General features: G+C 43.6%; 1 protein-coding gene across 6 annotated transcripts in view; it reads right to left on the reverse strand.

Moving 5' to 3' along the window:
- RORA (RAR related orphan receptor A) overlaps positions 1–23,950 on the reverse strand; it is a 384,947-nt gene that overhangs the window by 37,669 nt on the left and 323,328 nt on the right. For 5 of the 6 annotated variants that reach the window (XM_079953332.1, XM_079953331.1, XM_079953334.1 and 2 more), the window contains one exon: positions 4,324–4,409. In XM_079953332.1, the coding sequence (XP_079809458.1) occupies positions 4,324–4,409 (86 nt within the window). Of the gene's footprint in view, positions 1–4,323; positions 4,410–18,751; positions 18,813–23,950 lie in introns of those variants that run through there. The other variant, XM_079953333.1, reaches the window with a different exon arrangement.

The following is a 23,950-nucleotide window of genomic DNA, read 5'->3' on the forward strand; positions in this document are numbered from 1 at the left end:
TATGGTGTCTGTTTGATAATGTGTGGTTTGCTATGCCTAATAAAGGATCTTGATTGATTGAGGGTTTTTTTAAAAAAGGTACTACAAGGAGCAACAAAAGCACTGAAGGTCTTTACACATTTTGAGCAAATTTGTCAATGAAGAAACCTGCCAATTCAAAAATTATTTTCCCTATGGAATGTGAATTTGACCCGGCAGGGCCCCCCTGAGATACAGTTTCGCAGGCAGAAATCACGGAGAGAAATCACAGACAGACTGTAAGAATGTTGTTTACGGAGGTGTGGAAATGGCGGCTGTCCTTTACGTGATATGGTTCCTGGAGAGTGTAAAATCCACACAGGACATGTTTGTTTTCAACCCTTGTGAAGATTATCAGAGATCTCAAAGAAAGGAATATATGATTACAACAAGAAGATGAGGAAAATAATAAGGAGACTATCTGGACAGAACTGGATAGAACTGTGAAATTAAAGCAGCAGCAAGAGCGATGTTTGGTTCCCTTTTGGATTGCGAAGTATGGGTACCCCCCAAATTTTTTTATATAATTTGGAACTAATGTGATTTGGATTTAATGTGATTTGATTGGCCTGTTAATAAAAATTATTTATAAAAAAAAATTCAAAAATTATTTTCCCATGGTTATTTCTGTTAGAATAGCAATTAACTCGTATCACTTTGGGAAGCAGAATGGCTTCAATAAATCTTTAGTTATTGCAGGAATATGAGATGGATTGTGGAAAGTGAAGGCTATGTGGACTTAGGAATATGATTGAACTGCTCTCCACTGGTCATGAAAGTGTCAGCCAAACAAGCCTGAAGAAGATATTCCATAACCAAGACCACCACTGAAGGTCCCTGGGAATGAGGAGGTGCCCTGAGAAGGATCTCCACCCTAGATCTTGCTTTTGGGGCGTATTCATAGAATATAATCATAGAATTGTAGAGTTGGAAGGGACCCCAAGGGTCATCTAGTCAAACTCCCTGCAATGCCTCTGCTTAAAAACCTCCAACGAAGGAGAGCTCACAGCCTTCCGAAGGAGGCCGTTTCACTGTCAAACACCTCTTACTGTCAGAAAGTTCTTCTTTCCTGTAACTCGAATCCAGTGGTTCCATTCCGGCCCTCCACAGTGGGAGAAAACAAGTTTCACAGACTTTCAAGTACCCAGGGCTCAAACACATGTAGGATCCTCTTTTGTTTTAGAGAGCATTGTCTGAGGAGGTACTAGTAAATATTGTACCCATGTTTTTTACCAGACAGACCACAACTGCAGGATTGCATGCCTTCTTGAAAGCAGTTCCAGATCTAGATTACCAGAAACCTGTCTGGAGCAAAGGGGAGTGGGTGCCCCCAAATCTTAAAGCCCCCTTATGTGCGTGCATTTTTTCTCCCTAAGATATAAACTGTAGATATGTACAATAGTCCTGCATAGTCTTCAACTGAGAGTTTTGCTTCTGTGCAAAGGCTTAATAGTAGTAAAAGCAGGAGAGGGGGGGAAGAATCTTCATAGGAAAGCTCCTGAATTTGTATTTGGCTCTGTGCTCTCCATATCCTTTTTATAAAGGAAGAAATACAGTAAGGGTCAGTACTGTTTGCATAGTTTTTAAGAAGCGAAACTCACAGGACCAAATGTTACTGAAATCTCTTCCTGGAGAGAGCACAAGATGGAAAAATCACAACACTGTAGGAGAACATGAGCCAGTGATGCCCCCAAAAGAAGTTAGAATTTTGAGACCCAGTTTAGGTTAAAAGAGAGGCTATATAAGAGCCTCTCTATACATCCTTTTTATTGCATATTCATAATCGTCTGTGCTCATTGTGATGCTGTTGAGGCAGCCATATATAATTCTGATTTCATAGAATAATAGACTCATAGAACAGGAAGGGACACCCAGGGTCATTAGTCCAGCCCCTTGCAATGCAGGAGATGGCTATTCAACCTCTGCTTAAAAACCTCCAAGGAAGGAGAATCCACCACCTCACAAGGGAGAGCGCTCCACTGCCAAACAGCTCTTACTGTCAGAAAGTTTTTTCTGATGTTCAGTCAGAATCTCCTTTCTTGTAACTTGAAGCAATGGGTTCAGGTCCTTTCCTCCAGAGTAGGAGAAAACAAGCCTGCTCCATCTTCCACGTGGCAGCCCTTGAGAAATTTGAAGAAGGCTATCATATCTCCTCTTTTCCAGGCTAAACATACCCACCCCCTTCCAGCACTCCTCATAAGGTTAATTTCCAGACCCTTGATCATCTTGGTTGCCTTCTCCTGCAGACGTTCCAGCTTGTCAACATGGTTGCTATATTGTGGGGCCTAGAATTGGACATGGTATTCCAGGAGTGGTCTCACCAGGGCAGAAGACAGTGGTACTATTACTTCCCTTGATCTGGACACTATACTTCTGTTGATGCAGCCTTGAATAGTGTTAGATTTTTTGCTGCTGCATCACACTGTGGACATGTTCAGTTTATGGGCCACCAAGACCCCTAGATCCTTTTCACATATACAGCTAGTAAGCCAAGTATCCCCCATCCTATATGTGTGCATCTGGTTCTTCCTGCCTAAATGCAGAACCTTACCTTTGTCCTTATGGAACTGCGAGGGGAGAAGCCATCAGGCAATGGCTTTTTCCATCTGCCTTGGCCCACCCTCCAGCCCTGGAAGCCTTCATAAGAGAGTTGTTCCAGAGGAAGAACTGGGAGGGGAGAGAGATCTGTAAGCTCCTTATGCACCCACACCAGTTTCCTTAGATGCCTCCCACTTTTCTTTCCTGTTGGAATTGTCTGCATTTGGGCCTTCAATATTTCTCCTTTTAGAAATGCCCATCCATTCTGGACTCCTTTATCCTTGAGTATTTCTGACCACAGGATCACACCCAGTAGCTCCTTCAGCTTTTTAAAAATTGGCCTTCTTAAAGTCCAGAGTGTGTGTCCGACTACACTCAGCTTTCCCTTGCCTTTGTATTATGAAACCCAGGAGGACATGATTACTTCCTCCCAAGTTTCCGAGTACTTCCACTTCATCAGTCAGTTGTTCCCTGTTTGTGAGGACCAGGTCCAGGATAGATGACCCCCTTGTCTTCCACCATCTGGGAAATGAAATTGTCAATGAAGGAATGGAGGACTTTGTCAGAACCTACATTCTAGGCAGAGTTTGTATTCCAGCAGATATTGGGGAAATTGAAGACTCCCTCTCTCATTTTTGAATATTTGGTAATCTGCTCTAAGAAGGTATCATCCAAGACCTCAGTCTGGCTTGACGGTCAATCTGCTTTCTATGCTCCAGATCACTGATTTCTTCACAAGTGTACACATCCTTTACATATAATGCTACTTCTCCCTTTCTATTTGGTCTATTCCTTTTGAAACAGTTATACCCGTCAATTTCTACATTTCAGTCATGAGTCTCTTCCCACCAGGTTTCAGTAATGCCTGCCAGGTCATATTTGCCATCCTGTATTAAAAGCTCCAACTCATCTTCTTTGTTTCCCATATCCTGTGCATTTGTGCAGAGACAACTGAAACCATGAGTTGTTCCCTCCAGTTGCTTCCCTGTTGTAGTTTCCTGCCCTTTAGTAGGTTTCTGGAGCACCACCTCAGTTTCCTGTGTATCAATGAAATTATCCTCCATACCAGGTGCTCTTTTGTCATCTGTAATGTTGTCTCCCTCCCCCTCAAGATCTAGTTTAAAGCTCTCCTGATCAGATTCTCAAGACTCTTAGCAAACACATTCTTGCCAACTGCTGTGAGGTGCAGCCCATCTTTTGCCAGAAGTCCTTCCTCAAGGAAACAAGAGGCCATGATCTAAGACACCAAAACTTTCCTTTTCAATACTGTTTGTGCCTGCATAAGTTTTGGGGCAGTCACAACGCCTAATTTCCAATCAGTGACTATCCGATAACTTCCTGCTGAAATCCAATTTATTTATTTTTCCTGGTTTTGTTGTAATTTAGGCCCTCCAGACAGCAATGCTGTGGTAGCAATGGGAAAGCCTCACAGAACAAAGAGAACAAATCTGCCACTAATGGACTATTATTGTGACAAGAATATGCTACAGAATATACCCACAAGAAAGCATCAATCTAGAGCGACCCTAAGTTCCTAAACAGGTACCTATTTGGGTCTTTAAAGCTATAAGAGCAATGTGAATTTAGACAAGTGTTCTTTAGTGGAGAAAAACACAACAATGCTTAAAAATTTGTCTATGGTGGTTTATTGATAATTAGTGTCAACTAGCAAACATGTAATCTTGCAAAAAGACACGTTTCCAAGTCAAAGATTGAACACACTTTTTGACTCTCATATATAACTTTTTAAATATATATAAAGCTTACCTTACAGCCCTCACAGGTAATGACACCATAATGGATTCCTGATGATTTGTCTCCACAGATCTTGCATGGAATAATTTCAATTTGAGCTGCAACAAAAGCACACAACCAGTTAATTATATTTTCTTTTAAACACCTTAGAAAAGCATTCCCTGATCAGCATTTGTACAATGAAAACTAATAACCTGCTCAACATTCTACCACATTAACTATTCATTGCTGAACTGTGAGGGTCCCCCTAGGGCCTTGTACTAATTTATGGTTACTTGTTATATAATAGCTTTCAGGTTATTAAAATGGGTCATTTGAGAAAGTACTTAAATACTCACAACGTCAGATTTAGCGTTTTAAAACCAAGAGGCATTGGACCCAAGAGTTTCTGCTTTGGCCAAATTAAAAAAATGCATTTCATCACATGGCAAGATTATGCATACAGCATAAACCAGTTGTCAGCTGGCACCCGCCTGTTTTGGGAGATAGTAGAGGAGGTGCGTCTTCAAAGGTGAAGTCAAGCTGTTGGTAGGTTGCAGCGTCTGCTGTGGCTGTAGAGGCTGACATGAGAGAGACATGCTATGCTGCAGCGGAAGCAGATTAAGGCATCCAGTTTTGTTGCTGCAGATGCACCATGCCTTTCTCTCTGTCTGTGTTCCTCCCAGCGGTCATTTCTTCTCTATTCATTGCCATGGACTTGGCTACCTGTCTCCAGGCACTGAGATCATCTGCAAGGGATTCCCACATGGCAGGACTGACGTTGCCAGCCTTCATGTCACATTTGCAGACATCTTTGTAACACAGAGTTGGCCTGCTGCCAGTAGCCAGCTCCCCGTAGAGCACATCCTTGGGGAGCCTGTCATCTTCCATTCTGTGGACATGACCAAGCCAGCGTAGACGTCACTGAGACAGGAGTGCAAACCTGCTAGGGATGTGGGCTTGGGAGAGCACATCTTTGCCTAGAATTCTGTCCTGCCATGTGATCCACCCCAAATCCTCCTGATGCAGTGAATGTGGAAGGTGTTGGTTGTAAGTTGCCCACAACTCATTTCCATAAAGCAGCATGCTTAACACGCAAGTCTGGTAGACCTTCATCTCGGTATTGGACATGAGCATCACATTCTCCCATACCCTTTTGGTGAGGCAAGCCATTGCCATAGCTGCCTTGCCAACACACTTGTCAAACTCAGTGTTGATGACGAGATTGCTGGTTATGGTGGAACCCAGACAGTCAAAATTGTCTACCACTTCAAGTGTGTGCTCATCAAAGCTGATGTGTGGGGTGCTGGTGACATTCTGGTCTTCATCAGACTGCAGGTAAGTCCGAACTCCCTGCAGGCTTGGGCAAAACAGTTGATGGGTCTCTGTAGAGCTTCTTCAGAGTATGCTGTCAAGGCAGTGTCATCTGCAAACAACATCTCTCGGATAAAGATCCACCACACTTTTGCCTTGGCATGGAGATGTGCAGGTTGAACAGAACACCATCTCTCCTTGTATGGATGTATAAAGTAATCTATTGCAAGGCAATTCCTGACACATTTAAAACATGCATGTTCATTCTTTGGCGAAAAATTAAGATGCAAAAGTAATTGCCTAGTTATGGTCACCACAACAATATGTCTAGGCATGTTTTCCCCCTACAAGATTACAAATCAAATGATGACAAGATGAGGGAGCTAGCTGAAGATAGAATAAACGCTGTGCACAAAAGACAAATTCTTTAAAACAAAGAAGCAATCAAATGGGAAAGCAGTTTAGAAGAGATGTGACTGCAGTTTCATTCTAGCAAACGTGAAAACAAATCCTCTTTTACAAAATTACAGGGGGTAATTTGCCAAAACCTGTATCTTTATAAATTTCTGAACAACTTTGTGTAGATAATTTATTTGGTTCTTTTTGCAATTTGTGGTATTTGAAGGGTTGAAACCAGCCATATCAAAACAGGTCATACAGAGGGCACAGTGGGACTTAAATTTAGGCATGTATAGGACAGTAACATCCAGTGAACTTCATGGCTGAGTGAGGCTTTGAACCCGGGTCTCCCACATTCTAGTCCTACTGGCACTCTAACCACAACACCACACTGGCTCTCACTAGGGTGAACCTTTTCCTTTCAGTTTGCAAAATCACAGCTTCTGTGAGAGGTGGAGCTGCCAGTGAAGGACATTGTTTCATTCTGTCCATCATACCCACATAACATGATTATTTTAAGTTCTAATGTTTTTATTTCTGCAAAGGAAAGCACATCCCTGTAAATGGTGCAGGAGCACACACAAATCTTTTAAAAAACTAGGGTGATGCTCTATCGTTTCTTTTAAAAAATCCAGCATTATAATATCCTTTAAGACAGGCAGGTCCAACTTGAAGTCGGCTGTGATCTACGATCCAGTATAAAAACTGGCAGTGACCTACCACCCAGGGATGGGGGCAGAGTGGGCAGGCAGGCACTGGCTGCTTCTCCCGAGGGGGCAGGGATGGGGGCAGGGTGGGCAGGCAGGCACTGGCTGCTTCTCCCGAGGGGGCAGGGATGGGGGCAGGGATGGCAGGCAGGCACTGGCTGCTTCTCCCGAGGGGGCAGGGATGGGCGCAGGGTGGGCAGGCAGGCACTGGCTGTTTCTCCCAAGGGGGCAGGGATGGGGGCAGGGTGGGCAGGCAGGCACTGGCTGCTTCTCCCGAGGGGGCAGGGATGGGGGCAGGGTGGGCAGACGCACACTGACAGGGCAGGGGTGGGTGCATGTGCAGCGTCAAAATAGCTCCTCCCAACGTCTCCAGTGGAGGGTGGGTGGTGATCGACTAGAATTCTACTCGTCGATTGGGACTGACGCGTTGGACATGTCTGCTTTTAAGAGATGTGGTGACAAGAATTGGACACAGTATTCCAAGTGCAGCTGCACCATAGACTTGTATAAGGCCTTTATGATATTTCCAGTTCTATTTTCAGTCATTTCCCACAACCTGGGTCAACTTCTTAATTGAGCTATCCACTGGGACCCTAAGCTTGGTCAGCCACCACCAGCTCAGACCACATTATCATATATGTAACGTTAGGATATTTTGCCCCAGCATGCATCACTTTACACTTGTTAACACCAAATCAGATTTATCATTTTAGAATCATAGAATCATAGAGTTGGAAGAGACCACAAGGGCCATTGAGTCCAACCCCCTGCCAAGCAGGAAACACCATCAGAGCACTCCTGACATATGGTTGTCAAGCCTCTGCTTAAAGACCTCCAAAGAAGGAGACTCCACCACACTCCTTGGCAGCAAATTCCACTGTCAAACAGCTCTTACTGTCAGGAAGTTCTTCCTAACGTTTAGGTGGAATCTTCTTTCTTGTAGTTTGGATCCATTGCTCCGTGTCCGCTTCTCTGGAGCAGCAGAAAACAACCTTTCTCCCTCCTCTATGTGACATCCTTTTATATATTTGAACATGGCTATCATATCACCCCTTAACCTCCTCTTCTCCAGGCTAAACATGCCCAGCTCCCTTAGCCGTTCCTCATAAGGCATCGTTTCCAGGCCTTTGACCATTTTGGTTGCCCTCCTCTGGACACGTTTCAGTTTGTAAGTGTCCTTCTTGAACTGTGGTGCCCAGAACTGGACACAGTACTCCAGGTGAGGTCTGACCAGAGCAGAATACAGTGGCACTATTACTTCCCTTGATCTAGATGCTATACTCCTATGGATGCAGCCCAGAATTGCATTGGCTTTTTTAGCTGCCGCGTCACACTGTTGGCTCATGTCAAGTTTGTGGTCAACCAAGACTCCTAGATCCTTTTCACATGTACTGCTCTCAAGCCAGGTGTCACCCATCTTGTATTTGTGCCTCTCATTTTTTTTTGCCCAAGTGCAATACTTTACATTTTTCCCTGTTAAAATTCAACTTGTTTGTTTTGGCCCAGTACTCTAATCTGTCAAGGTCGTTTTGAAGTGTGATCCTGTCCTCTGGGGTGTTAGCCACCCCTCCCAGTTTGGTGTCATCTGCAGATTTGATCAGGATGCCCTTGAGTCCATCATCCAAGTCGTTGATAAAGATGTTGAATAAGACCGGGCCCAAGACAGAACCCTGTCACACCCCACTAGTCACTCTTCTCCAGGATGAAGAGGAACCATTGATGAGCACCCTTTGGGTTCGGTCAGTCAGCCAGTTACAAATCCACTGAGTGGTAGCATAGTCAAGTCCGCATTTTACCAGCTTCTTTACAAGAATATCATGGGGCACCTTGTCAAATGCCTTGCTGAAATCAAGGTAGGCTACATCCATTGCGTTCCCTTCATCTACCAGGCTTGTAATTCAGTCAAAAAACGAGATCAGGTTAGTCTGACACGACTTATTTTTCAGAAATCCATGCTGACTATTGGTGATCACAGTATTCCTTTCTAGGTGCTCACAGACTGTTTGCTTAATGATCTGCTCCAGAATCTTCCCTGGTATTGATGTCAGACTGACTGGGCGGTAATTATTTGGGTCCTCTCTTTTCCCCTTTTTGAAAATGGGGACAACATTTGCCCTCCTCCAGTCTGCCGGGACTTCGCCTGTTCTCCAGGAATTCTCAAAGATGACTGCCAGTGGTTCTGAGATCACATCTGCCAGTTCTTTTAATACTCTTGGATGCAGTTCATCTGGCCCTGGAGACTTGACTACATCTAAACTAGCCAAGTATTCTTGTACTATCTCCTTAGTTATTCTGAGCTGTGTTTCCTTTGCTGAATCATTTGCTCCAAATTCTTCAGGTCGGGCATTGTTTTCTTTATCGGAGAAGATTGAGGCAAAGAAAGCATTGAGGAGTTCAGACCTTTCTGTGTCCCCTGTTCGCATTTCACCATCTTCTCCTCTGAGTGACCCCACTGTTTCTTTGTTCTTCCTTTTGCTACGAACATACCCATAAAAGCCTTTTTTGTTGCTTTTAACCTCTCTAGCAAGCCTGAGTTCATTCTGTGCTTTAGCTTTTCTGACTTTGTGTCTACACGTGCTGGCTATTTGTTTGAATTCCTCTTTGGTGGTTTCCCCCCTTTTCCATTTTTTTGTACACATCCTTTTTTAATCTTAACTCAGTTAAAAGTTCTTTAGATAGCCACCCTGGCTTCTTTAGGCACCTTCCATATTTCCGTCTCATTGGTATTGCCTGAAGTTGTGCTTTTACTATCTCCCTCTTAATAAACTCCCAGCCATCATGAACTCCCTTTCCTTTTAGTATTACTGTCCATGGGATCTCACCCAGCATTTCCCTAAGTTTTATGAAGTCGGCTTTCTTAAAGTCAAGAAATTGAGTCCTAGTATGCTTGGCTGCTCCTTTCCGCTGTATAGTAAACTTCAGAAGAGCATGATCACTCGCGCCTAATGATCCTTCCACTTCTACCCCACTAACCAGGTCATCAACATTGGTTAGGACCAGATCTAAAATGGCTGTTCCTCTTGTTGCTTCTCCCACTTTTTGGACAACGAAGTTGTCTGCAAGGCCAGTGAGGAATCTGTTTGACCTTATGCTCTTGGCTGAGTTTGACATCCAACAAATATCCGGGTAATTGAAGTCCCCCATTACTACTATCTCCCTTCCTTTTGTATGTTTGGCCATCTGTTCCAGGAAGGCATCATCTATGTCCTCCGTTTGGCTTGGGGATCTATAGTAAACTCCCACAATGAGGTCACTGTTATTCTTCTCTCCCTTAATTTTGACCCAAATGCTCTCACTTTGGCTTTGAGGTTCTAAATCTTGGATCTCTTCACAGGTATACACATCCCTGACATATAACGCCACTGCTCCTCCTTTCTTGTCTGGTCTGTTTCTCTGAAATAGATTGTATCCCTCCATTATTACATTCCAGTCATGGGACTTATCCCACCAGGTTTCAGTGATGCCTATTATGTCATATTTAGTTTGCTGTACCAAGAGCTCAAGCTCATCTTGTTTATTTCCCATGCTTTGCGCATTAGTGTACAGACACTGAAGTCCATTAATCATTCCCCCGTGTCTCTTATTTAAGGATTTTTTCCTCCCACCACTAGGTCTGCGCGCTGTTTGCTCCATTTGGTCCCTGACATTTGGATGATCATCTTCATCAATTGATAGACTCCTACCTTCAGGAGCACTGTCTCCCTCCCCCACATTAGTCAGTTTAAAGCCCTCCTGATGAGGTTTCTGAGATTTTTGGCAAAAACATTCCTCCCAACCGTTGTGAGGTGCAGCCCATCGCTTGCCAGAAGTCCATCTTCAAGAAACTGCAGTCCGTGATCTAAGAATCCAAACCGTTCCTGTTTACACCACTTGCGAAGCCAGCTGTTCACTTCCACTATTTTTCCCTCTCTCCCTGGGCCACGTCATTCAACCGGGAGGACAGATGAGATGACAATTTGTGCATTTAATTGCTTCAATTTCCTGCCCAGAGCCTCGTAGTCTCTTTTGATCTTCTGGAGGCTATTGCTTGCAGTGTCATTGGTTCCCACATGAACCAAGAGGAAGGGGTATTTGTCAGTGGGTTTTATGATTCCTTGCAGTCATTCAGTTACATCTTGGATCTTAGCCCCGGGGAGACAGCACACTTCCCGAGACATCTTGTCAGGCCCACAGATCACTGCTTCTGTTCCCCTCAGTAGGGAATCCCCTATCACCACTACACGCCTCCTCTTAGGTTTGGTCGGGGTTCTTCCGTGAGCTGTCCGTTCCAAGGTCGCCTGCACATTCCCTGAGGACTGAATTTGCTGCTCGTCTTCATATACCTGATCGACTGTAACGAGGGAGAGATCCTCAAATGGAGTCTGCTCTTCGTCTTCCATTCTAGGGGAGAGGACCTCAAAGCGATTGTGTATTTCTAAACAATCAGAGCGAACCCTGGGCCTCCTACTTCTTTGAGTCACGTTTCTCCATATGTCTGGCTCCTGTGTTGGTGAACTAGCCTCCTTCTCAGGGGAGTCCCCTGTCTCCTCCTTGGTGGAGACGGTGTGCTCTGTTGCTTCCAAGAAGAGCTGCAGCTCTCTAATTCTTTGGAGCATAGCTACACGTTCCTCCATTTTAATACTCATTCACCCAGTTTGGAGCACCCCACAGCCACTTTTAGTTAAAAACTACCACAGACAACTTGGTGTCATCAGCAGACTTTGCTAACTCATCTCCCAGAAAGGCTAGACTTGGGTTCAGAAAGCAGACAACACACTAGGGCGATGTCAGGTTTTCAACATCGCAATGTATCGCCAAGCTCTCCTGCCCAGCCAGTTACAAAGCAAGCAACTGCAAATCTTGACTTGGGCACTAGGTGGCAGCCCTGAGCTGCAAAAAGTGACCGGCGAGGGGTTAATTTGGAGATTTGGGTGATGTGGAACAATAAGTAAATAATCCTTTCCTGTATGCCCTGCTATGCTACTGCTAAAGTTGTATTGTGTTCTGCTTTTCTTCCAAAGGGTGTCTGGTGTCCTATTCCCTGGCCAGCTCCACAACAGCCTGGGGTCACAAGTCATCTAATTAACCCCATGCCAGATGTTCCTGCCCCTACTATTTGCCTTGTGAATGCAAATACATGTTTCTGGTCTGATGAATGTAAAAGTGCTTGCTACTTTTCCTTTTAAAAAAAATCAGGAAGGGGTAATTAGGGTGTTTTCCCACTTATCAGTTTCATCTTTTGCATGCAAATAAGTGCTTGCTCAAATCTTTTTTGCATGCAAACAAGACACAGTGAGAAATGCAGTGTCTGTTCAAAACAGGACATGGCATAGATAATGACAGAAATTTCCAGCTTTGTTTCGCTATTACTGAGTTAGAGCTAATGGTCCCAAGTCCACCCACCCAGGCTCCTCCAGAAATGAGCACAGATTGCAACACACCACTGCTTAGTCAATCACACCTCAATCAAATTGGCTTGTTATTATTGAAACAGTAACATTTTCCAAGCTACACTGAGGATACTTGAATTGATAAGGCATAAATAAACATATTGCTTGTGTACTGTGTACTGCATATGAAATTTAATGTACCGGTCGACAAGTTACTGTAGTTCTATGTTGTTCTCGTATTTACATGAAAACCAATAAGTTATTTGGAAAGAAATATAACTTCATTCTAGGTAAAATAATAATGATAATATAATGTTAGATGAAAATCAGCCTGAATCATAGTTCCAATATACCTAGTTGGAGTATAGGCTTATTTCAATTCACAGATTCCCCCCCACCCAAACATATATTTACAGAGGCACTCTCACACTAGAATTCTTAGTCTTTATGCAATGGGGGCGAGGGAAACCATCAGATTCTAAAGGACCCACTTGGAGTATACTGCTTACTCCTGACAAGGAGAGAGATGCCACCAGCCACTCACCCTCCAAGCAAACCCTTACTTTTTCTTCAACAGAGAAAGAAGACACTAGACAATAGAGATGCTCTCTTAAATACAGGGGGGAAGTGGCCAGATATAAAAGACAGAAGAAAGCAAAACCAGTTCCCATGTGCCCGACTTCGTTCTGCCTCTCTGCTGGACAAAAAAAGCAAGGCACCAGGGGACTGAAGAAGCAACAGTCTTCAAAAGAACTACCCACCAACAGAAACATTTAAGTTAGTGGTTAAACTGTGGTAGGGTTTGGGGGAATCCACACAAGTGCAGAAAAGCACAGGATGTGGTACTGGGCTCAAAATCTTAGCTTATGAAGGTGAAGATAGTGTGAAAGTGCATGGGCAGCAATCTGCATTGCCCAAATAGCTGTTGAAGGGAATTTCCTGGTGTGCTACATTGATGACCAGCCCTAGTCCTCTGCCTCTCGCCCCCCATGACTACTTTAAAGAGAAGAAAGGAGAGATAAATTCACTCATGCATGTTGTGGGATTCAGCTCTTTTCAGTGAAGAATTTGGGTTATCTTTCCACGGCATTGTAATTTTTATTTTCCCTTTAGCTCTGTGTACAACAAGCTAAGTGAGCTTAGATATCCCTGAGCAGGTGCTCCAGAAGTTTGCTCAGTCAGTCAGTCTAGAACAGGAGAGAGTCTCATAAAGTGCTGCAAGACTTGGCTCCTGTCCTGGAAAGCACTTAATCATACACTCCAGGCATGCACCGAATTTTATTTACGGTTTGAGCTAATCATATGGTTAGATTGAAGCATTAAGCAGATTGTTATGTAACATCCACTGGCCACACAAGATCGCTATGCTGGAATGAGGAATCAAATATCCAGGGCCAGACCAAGATATTTTGACACCTGAGGAGAACCACAAAATGGTGTGGTTCCCCCCCACCCCAGCCAGGGAAGACGAGACAGGAACATGGTGGAGGAAATCAAATGAACATTACCTGATGGCTGAAGTGGAAACCAAAGGCTGTCATGGGAGCGATAGGGAAGGCGTCCACTCTGCTTCATGCTGAGCGGGTGCAGACTTCAAAGGGCAAGCCCCGCCATCTCCTCCCTAGGTGTAAGAGGAGACCAACCACCAAGAGGCTGCAGTAGAGGCAGCATTGGAGGCGGAGGGGTGCTGCTGCCAAGGAGGTGGCAGTTCTGGCCTCCAAGGAGTGTGTTGCAGCCATCGCTGTGGCAGTGGTGGCAGGAGCAGCAGCTGATGCTTGAAGGACAGATCCTGTGGATCCTGCCACCTAGGGTGGTCACCTTGCTTCAGGGGTGGAATGGCCTTGCAAATATCAGGCCACAACTAGATCGACATACAAAGCCATCATGCTATTCTCTGCACAAATTCAGTCTCAGGACTGGGTCAGGACCCACCCACCCACCCTCAAAGATGTACAAATGGATAGCTACAGCTACAACAGCAGGCAGCGAAGACTATGCAGCTCAGGTGACACAAACCTCGTCTTGAGGACAACCTGAACAGGACTGTTAAGAATACTTTAAACTTTCTCTTCATTACTCACGTTGTCCTAGAACAGCGGTCGGCAACCTAAGGCCGATGGGCCACAAGCGGCCCACAGGGTCATTTAAGCAGCCCCTGAACTGTCCCCAAACTGAGCCGCCCGCTTGGCATGTCCCCACGCACTGCGCTAAACCAGCACAGTGTGGCGTGGGGACTTGCTTTTGCGGCACTGGAAATCGCGTCTGCACAGACACAGATGCCGGAAATTGCGATCTGGCCCACAGAGGGATCCCCACTGGAACCGGCCCAGACAAGGTAAGCCTTGCCAACCCCTGTCCTAGAACCAGCCACATCACCATAATCTTCCTCCATCTCTTCCTTCTCTATTTCACTGATACCTTCACTGAAGGTAGGAGCAGAACAGATAAGCCAACAAAAGCTGTTGTCCTAACAGCTGGTACAAAATATCTCATGTGTATGGTAGATGGGACAGCCTTCAATACAGATGCATCACCAACTTGAGAATCTGTCGTATTTTAACAGCTCTCGTTTGAAGATTTGCCTCCAAAAGAAAAGCAGCACTCGCCATGAACATCCGCCAGACCCAGAAAGCACCATGAGATGTTGTCACACAAGGAAGCGATACTGATGGTGACACAAATAAAGAAGATGGGAGAAAAATCTGACAGTCATTTGGAAAGCAGTTTGTCTGGTAGCACAAGAAACTTTCAAAATAAGAAGGGATATATTCATAAGGAATGTTTCTTCAAATCTGGGATGGTCACTAACATAAACACATTCTGTATATAAATTGGTAAATGCTACAATTCCAGCACCTCTCAGGTGAGCGCCATTGCTAATATAAGGGAGACATTTATGGTGAGAAAAATAGCCATTTGTGACAGAAACTACCATTTGTGACAGAAACATTGCTGTTGCTCCTTCTAATTCTATTGATTAAACATGAAGCTATACATAGTCAATGACACTCATACATATTTAGTAGCACAAACAAGAATTTGCATTGAAGCAGAATTAACCAAGGAATTATTTGACTGCATAACATTCTAATCCCAGCGCATTTTCAGCTCCATTACCTAAATAATTTGCTCTCCTGTGCACCCTAAAGTAATTCATGATGATTAAGTATTATTCACCTAAGTCATTTGAAGCTTACAACAATATTATCATTTTGACAAGTTCCTAAATGCCAGGTTCACAAAGTGTTGGGGTGTTAGGGGTGGTGGTGTCTAGCTACAAATGCACAAGCAGTTCATAACACAAACAGCCTCCTAGTCAAACACAGATTTATGGATATCTAGGAGGGCTGCAATGTTTAATCAGTTAATTGTTTGGGTTAACCAATGTTTTCAAAAATCAAATGACTAGAAAATGCCCTGATTGATAAAGCAGCAAAAAATGTAAATTAATTTTCAGGCAAGTAGTTATGATTTATTTATTATTTCAACTGATGCCCCACCTCTCTGCCTCTAAACACCCAAGGTGCCTAACAGCCACAATAATAAGTACTTTTAAAAAAATGCAGATGGCAAGCAGTATCTAAAGAATTCTCTACTGCAAGAGAAAAAAGAAAGCACCTCTTTATGTATAATTACACTTGTGCTTTTTTTATTAGAAATATTTTGTCCCCCCCCCTTGCTACCCATACACACATTGGTGCAGATTTAGTGCATCAATTAATAAATTAGAATCCAATGTTTAATCAGCTAACAGCACACTCCTATGCATGTCTAACTCAGAAGGAAGCCCCATCTGGTTCAGTGAGATTTACTTTTGAGGAAACACCTATAGGATTGCACTGTCAGATGTCCCTCACTGGGTGACAGATCTAATTTAAACTCCAGCACTATACACACAGCATCATATAGGAGGGAGCAGCCCTTATCTGCCAGGCTTCATTGCTATGTGAAGCAAAGAGGAAGCATTGTTAGGCACATCCTAGACGTGCACAATCAGGGCTACTCCAAGACATTTTGGTACCCAGGGCAAAATGTTCACATACATCCCTTCTTCCTTTAGTTAGAATGTTATTATTCATGTGCCACAGCTTCAATCTACTATTACTATAATTTGTTTTAAAATACACATCCTGCCTTTAAAGATTTCCAGGACAGGTTACAATAAGTATTAAAAACAATAATAAAAAAACTACACTAGAACAGTTTTTATAAACATATACAGCAGCATACAATCAAATAAATAACCAAACCAAACGGTAGAAGCTTCAGCAGAGTAGAAGTTAAGCGGAGAAAACAAAAACCACTGCTTTTGGGAGAGTTTTCCAGAACTGAGGTGCCACTACAGAAAAGGCACTATTTTCACCTGCTAGATGTGGGGGATGAACAGACCCAGAGAACAGCCTTTGCAAAGATAGTCATGAACAAGCAAGCTGATATATGAGCAGGCAGTCTACATGGCTCACTGCAGGAGAATAAAGACCCCACCCACCCAAAAGCACATCCTTGCCCGGAAGAGATTAAAGTAGAAATTATATACATTAAAAAATGAATAATGGGCAACTTGACACACTTTAATGGCCCCCCAAATTGGCTGCCTGAGGCAGCTGCCTTGCTCTGCCTAAGAAGGAAGACTGGCCCTGTGAACCAGACTCTCAGATAAATGGCCTCCTGCCAGTCTGTACAGGTTCAGTTATCTCAAACCTCAGGCCTCATGTATACAGTCATATTTTGACGGGATTAGTTTGCAAACCATGAGCAGGGACTTGTTTGTACAGCATGAAGGTGCAATAGGAGGTACTTGATCAATAATAAGCCTTGGTAGTGGTGGCACACATGCGCCAAAGTGAGGGCGCTCTTTCCTCCATGTGTCGCAGCAGGGTTCCCAAGAGGAGATCAACATTGCAGGTAGCACAGAAACTGGTAGCATATGCATTTTGTGCTCAAAAAACTTTCACAAAATAAGTGTGTGAAGAATTGTGCAGGGAAAACAGCACATTCATGCAGCTCTTGAAATGGTAAGGTACCAATCGCAAACATAGACAAGAACAGCTGTGTTTTTTGTTCATTTCCCATTCACACATGCAGAGAGGAATGTTGCAAATGTGAATAAATGTATTTCAATGTAATATGTATTGAGAGAGTTAGATCAACACTCATCACAGCACCATTAAGATCTCCCCCTGCCGCTCATGATAGCTGGTTATGATAATTCTTTAACACTGTCAATGATACCAGAATGGGTTAAAAAGGAGCAGTGATTAGTTGTTTATTTGCTGCTTTTAAAAACATTTGCTTCCACTTTTACAAGGGCAGCTCTACTCTTATTTAAGCCTCTGGGTGTAGTGCATGGAGTGCCATACATACGCTTTTTCACAGCATTTCTTAACAAAGGATGGCATGGCCCATGTAAACAACCAGTCATACTGCAGGGGTTTTGCTAAGTCAGCAGGACAAGGATCCCAGAGCGTATGAACACCTAGGGGAACAGCCATTCAAGCAACATTCAAATGCTCAACGAACAGGCAGTCTAGAGTGGCCTTTGTGAGGAAAGTGACTTGTGATCAGGTGTCATCACAGCTATACACACAAAATTCTATCCTATTGCACAATCCATTGTGTGGAGCTGCCATTAAGGCTGCTATGATACAGATGCCACTATAGTTGTATCGAGTCTGCCCTGTGTTTCTCCCCATAGGATAGTAATTCCCAAACCGCAGTCCTGCCTCCTATCCAAAACACACAGACAAAAGCTCTTACTTGTAACCAAGAAAGAGATCTTTATTCAGACACGTAATGGTACAGGCTGGGCAGCAGACATGGTGCTCAGGAGTTGCCATTCAGGAACAGGGCAAGAAGTTCAGAACCACACAGAAGTGACAAGGATGTCCCAGAAAGTTCCCCTGCCCACCAAGTTGGAAAGATGAGGTGGAGCACAGACTTGCAAGACTCTCTTCCCTTCTGGGAATGTCACGTTTGCTGGCACACACTGTTGGTGCTGGTGGGTTTGCTCCTATTTGCAAAGGCAGCACCTGGTTATAGACAACCAGGCTGGGCCCTCCTGTTCAACCAAACTTTTATCTGTAGTGGTACTGAACTTAAGTAATGCCACTTTCCTCTGGGGGAGGTTCAGTCAACTCCTAGTTCCTGTATCAAAAGTCAGGAAATCACTGCCCTCAAAACACACACCCCCACCTCAAATTTTTACTGGCAGAAGCTCAAAAGCAGCCTTCTGTCCACAAGTAGCTTTTTGGTGCCCAGTGCTGTAAGAACCGCAACACATAGAAGAAGAAGAAGAGGAGTTTGGATTTGATATCCCGCTTTATCACTATCCGAAGGATTCTCAAAGCGGCTAACATTCTCCTTTCCCACAACAAACACTCTGTGAGGTGAGTGGGGCTGAGAGACTTCAGAGAAGTGTGACTAGTCCAAGGTCACCCAGCAGCTGCATGTGGAGGAGCAGGGAAGCGAACCCGGTTCCCCAGATTACAAGTCTACCGCTCTTAACCACCACACCACATCCCATCTCTGATATTACTGGAGACTAGATCCAATCTTTCTAGAACTAATGCAAGTGTCAGGCAGCTTATTCAGAGGATGAACTAGGTATGTACTAACTCAGTGATAACAATCTTACATTATCAAGAAAATCAATTGAAAAAGCTAGAGAAATACCCGTTGAATCAGAATGACAGGAAAGATCGGAGGAAATTCTGTCCATGACCATTAGGTGTCACTGCAGTCAACAGAGTTGGCTAAGAAAAAGAAAAACTTAAATCAATGTCCAGTGCTTAGGTTTTAAGTGGTGCTTGGTCCTTATGGACCCTCACTGCCTAATAACAGTAAGACCACAGCAATTTCTAGATTTTCACACCACTCATCAGTCATCACCCCCCCCCCTTTTTTTTTTTTTGCAAAAAGGGCCTTTTTAGCCTTGTTTCCAAAGTGCCAAAGCCTAGCAGAGATAAAGCTTTGGGCAGCAACACTTCAGGTCCTGGGCATCATTCATTTAAGAGCAAGGGTAATTCATAGGTCTTGCTCAACATTTTACTGCTTCATATTGACTCATTACGTAACTCAAAAGCTGCACCTCAACACCTGTGACTTGGCAAGAGATTCTGGAATACACACTTCCAAAATCAAATGTTGCCCCAAAGGCAACCACTTGGGTTTCCTATTGTCAGAGCTGGACTGTAAGTAAAGAGCAAATAAAGACAGAAGGTTCTAGTCCAGGCAGAAGTGAGGGGGGGAGCACTGCCCTGAAGGCCTTAGGAGCATTGATGGCAGTCAAGGGTTTAAGGCTAAAGAGACTGATCCAAGCAAGAGGGCAGGCGGAAAAAAACCAGATCGTGTGTCAGACTGGAAGTACAGCAGGTAGGTAAGCAGCTACTGAAGACAAAACTAGAGTGCCATTCAGACATGATGGGAGTCTGGCAAACACCTAACCCTAGCTTGGAAGCATTCTCAGGCAGGCCAGGTGTGCTTCTAGAGCCAGGCTGGAACCAGGGCAGTCCATACTGGCTCTTTACCCCACTCTCCAGTCTTGAATAGCCCACCACAAACTGCTTTCTGGTCATTGGCCGTATTAAAGATATTATTATTATTATTATTATTATTATTATTAGCCCACCACAAGAGGAACCATGGCACAGAAGAGGCTCCTGATTCAAATCCGTTGAGCCTGATACTTGTGCAGTTGACTTGGCCCTGGCTGCACCAAAGGCCCACACCACAAGTGTAGGAACTTCTGTCTGTTGTGGGTGTTCAACAGGCATAGGCAAACTCGGACCTCCAGATGTTTTGGGACTACAACTCCCACATCCCTAGCTAACAGGACCAGTGGTCAGGAATGATGGTAGTCCCAAAACATCTGGAGGGCTACGTTTGCCTATGCCTGGTCTTCAATGACAACCACGTGGATGTCAGGAGGGATTTATGATGTGCATCCACCATCCAATTCTGGCTAAGACCCCATTTTCTTTAGCTTTTCTCCTCCCCCTGCCTCACTTCACCCCACTCTCCTCACTTCCCCAAGAGCCAGTTTTGACAGAGCATCACCAGCGTCTCTGCCCAATAACTCTGCCACACACTGTTCTAAAACATTCCAGTGAATCATTCCTCAATTACTTAAAGCTATGAATTACAAAACTCTTCGAGCAAGAATTTCATATTACAGTTGAAAAGAAAGAAGTGCCTTAAGGCTTTGGAGAATTCCTGAAAATATGAACTCTAAAATATGAATGCAGTTAAAACAAAACCAAAATAATTATTTTTAACATTGATTTCCCATAATGTTTTAAAGCCTGGGGCTGGTAATGTCATAAAGGTTTGACTAAGTGAAAGTGCCCATCATTTTTCAATCTCTACTTCTTTCAAATGCAAAAGTAACTCTTCTGTACCCTCAACTGCCTGCAATGCCACTTTTCCTACAACAGCAAAACTATTAAAGAGGATTTTTTCTCTTCAGTTCTGAATTAGTTGCAATTTATAGCTTGTAAAGTTAAGCTTGTACCATTAAAACTGTTGGAAACATCTAACTAAAAGAAGCCAAGAAGATGTTTTTACTTGGACAAGCTATAAGTGCCAAACTGTACGTGGGGGTGGGGAATCAAGTTGTAAAATCTTGAACTTGTAATAAATGGTTGATCTCTAGCACAAACAAACAAAACAGACAAATATCAGCGCCCCAAATTAGAAAGCTTTGGGTATTAGGGAAGCTTTTAATGTTTGATGGTCTATTGTATTTTAATATTTTGTTGGAAGCTGCCCAGAGTGGCTGGGGAATTTATTATTATAAATAATAAATTATTATCATTATAATATGAGAAAATGAAGTGCTCTAATAGAAGTTAGATGGAAGTCATAGCAGGGAAATGTTCAACCCAGAACACAGCTTAAATCGGGGAAGAATAACATTTTTTTAGTTCAAGAACCACATTCAAGTGTGGTCCATCCTAGCCCCGCCCCCGGCTGCATGCCATTCGCATGTGATCACACACCCAAAATCGAGCACACATAAACCCCCATTTACGATCACACACACATTCAGGGATACACACCACACTTCTTGATCACAGTTCTGGACTGCAAGAGGGATTTAAGCCTCTCAGCTCAGCACTGTAAAAGAAGAGGGGTCATCTGCAGCGCGTTGGCAGGCTGGATCAGGGCTGCAAGTTTGCCACCTCTGACCTAAATCCTAGGCTTGCGTCCTACAAACAATTGAATTTCCTTCTGTAGAAATAGCCCCACAATGGCATACTGCCTTGGGATTGAACGCGGAAGCCTGGTATTCCAGAATATGGACAAGAGACCTGGCTGAAAAGCTGATGTGCCAGATTCGAAAAACTCAAGGGAACCCCAACCCCAACCTTCTTCTTTTTTTACAAAGCACGGCACCTGTTTTTGGACTGTAGGCGTCGAGAGGATTGTGTTTATAACCTCCCAAAATCTCATTGCAATATGTGGAAAGATTTTTTGGACTGAATTCTAAGAATATTTGATATTTCAAAGCAAAATGGTTGATGCGTTGTGAGTTATGTAGTTTTATGTACAATGTGAAAAAATAAAATAAGATATAAAAATGAAAAGAAAAAAGAATTTCCTTCTATGAAGTGATCAACGGACAGAAAGCCATTGCCAAACACATTCTGGGAGCCTAGGCCCATCTGTGTCTCTTAGCCATGATGGCCAAATGAAACTGCCCTGTCCAGAACAGTTGCTAGGTGTTGTAAAATATTGGAACTAATTTTGGGCAGCTCTTGTGTGTTATGAGAACATAAACAGAGCACTGCTGGGCCAGATGGAAGGCCCACCTTGCCCAGCATCCCCTGGCAAGCCCACAAGCAGGGCGGGAAGGCAGATCCTGCCAGAGAAAGATCCAGCCTCACTTGAGGGAATGGTAACAATACCAGCTGGGAGTGGGGAGCCCTCAAGGCTCCTCTGCCTGCCCCTAGGAGCCCCCCCCCCAGGCCACGCCCCCCCCCCAGCTCTACTCCACACCTTCCTCTTGCCTGGGCCAAAGGTGTCCTGCCTCTCTTCCTTGCCTGAGGGGAGAGGAGAACTGGGTGTGTGTTTGGAAACCTCTGCCTCTGGCATGGCTAGAATGGGCTGGCAGTTGAGAAGGGAAGAGTCATATCCATTGTTCCTCTGATGACCCCCACCACTGGCCCCCAGAAGGTGATCACAAGGGAATCCAAATCCCCCAGGGTGAAAAAGATCCCCTACCTCAGCTAGGAAGAAATCAGGCTGGTGACAAGAAGCATGTCCATGATTAACAGACCTGCTTACATCAGTAGTATACCATCATTAGAATTAGTTCTCTTTCTTAATTCTGGAAGGGGGGGGGGGTTTGTTGGCTGACAGCCATTTTTTGTTTTTCTTTCTAAACTTTCAGCAAAAATGTGCAGCTAGGACTGTAGAACTGAAGACAAGCATGCTTTGGTCCCAGCCACCAGCCAGAGGAATAAGGAGTGCTCTCTCTCTCTCTCTCTCTCTCTCTCTCTGTGTGTGTGTGTGTGTGTGTGTGTGTTTATGGCAATTTTGCCATTCTTTGTATTATTATCTCTTGTTTGTAAACTGCCTTGAGAATCATTGGGTTGAGAGGCAAGGTATAAATATTTTAAACAAGTAAATAAATATGTGAAATTTTTGACAAATGCCACTCTAACCGCAACAAGAGTTTCAGATGTTCGATAAACTTTTCTTTTTCCAAGTAAGTTAAAGTTAACTTTAACTTATTTAACACTAACTAAATCTGTTTAAAGTCTGTCTCCAAACTGACAGTGGTCTTGTAATCTGCTTTAGATAAAGAAGTGCCAAGATTAGTGATTACATAAACCCATCACCAAGCAGAGAAAGAATAATCAGATCAACTTTTTTTATTTGTCCGCAAAGGCTATTAGAATCAGCTGACTCCTCGAAATCCAATTTAACGTTGCTAAAAAACCCTTTACGTAGAACCCATTTGAGATGGGACAAACTAGACATTTGCAACGAGAATTGCTTTTGTTTCCTCAACTGTATTGCCTCTAGCCATCATTTAATAAAATCTGGAGGGGGGATAATACTTAAAACAAGAAGCTGAATATTTATTGCTGAAGGAATAATGCAACCACAATCTGCTCATGTAAAAGCAGTAACACAACAAGTAACTTGTAAATATTCATTGAGTAGAGGCTTAGAAAGAAAGCAGAGTCATTTTATAGTCGCCTAAAGGCAGAAAGAAATCATTGCAACTGGCATGGGTGGGGGAAATGTTCTAGCCAAAATTATTTTTGATTTGTGATACTTCACATGCTTTCACTGAGTCAATATTTGTGGCACTGTGGCTTGCTATGTCATCATGTCAGTGGTCAGGGTACCTAGGGTTTGGTCCATGGCCTACCAACACCACAGGCAGAAAGCATTTTTTTATCATCATCATCATCATCATTTATTAATTTTTATAGCACCCTTCACCAAAGGATTACAGAATGGTTTACAATAAAAAAATAGTAACAAACAAAAACAATAACCCACAAAGACACAGTTTAAAAGGATCAATCTGTGTGGCAAAATAAGCTCTTCCTCTTCAGGGTGCAAGAAGATTTGCATTTAAGGACATATAAGACTGCACTTAAGGACAACTATCGAAATCCTCATTAAAAGAGAAAAATTTAGCATTTATAAATCACACTATCCCTGGTTCTTTGGACAAGATAGAATTGGATGTGCAAGAGCTCGACAGGAAAAGTCTTGTTTCCTTTACAGAAGAATAATTTCCCATCTATAGCCTCTCAACTGAAGAGGGACACGCAGTGTCTAAATCCCACCTATTCCCAGGGCTCAGGGTCCTTTCCCTTGGCCTCTTCTCCAACCTCTAACATTCAAACCCAA

This window comes from Podarcis cretensis, assembly GCF_951804945.1.
Source record: "Podarcis cretensis genome assembly, chromosome: 14".
NCBI lineage: Eukaryota > Metazoa > Chordata > Lepidosauria > Squamata > Lacertidae > Podarcis > Podarcis cretensis.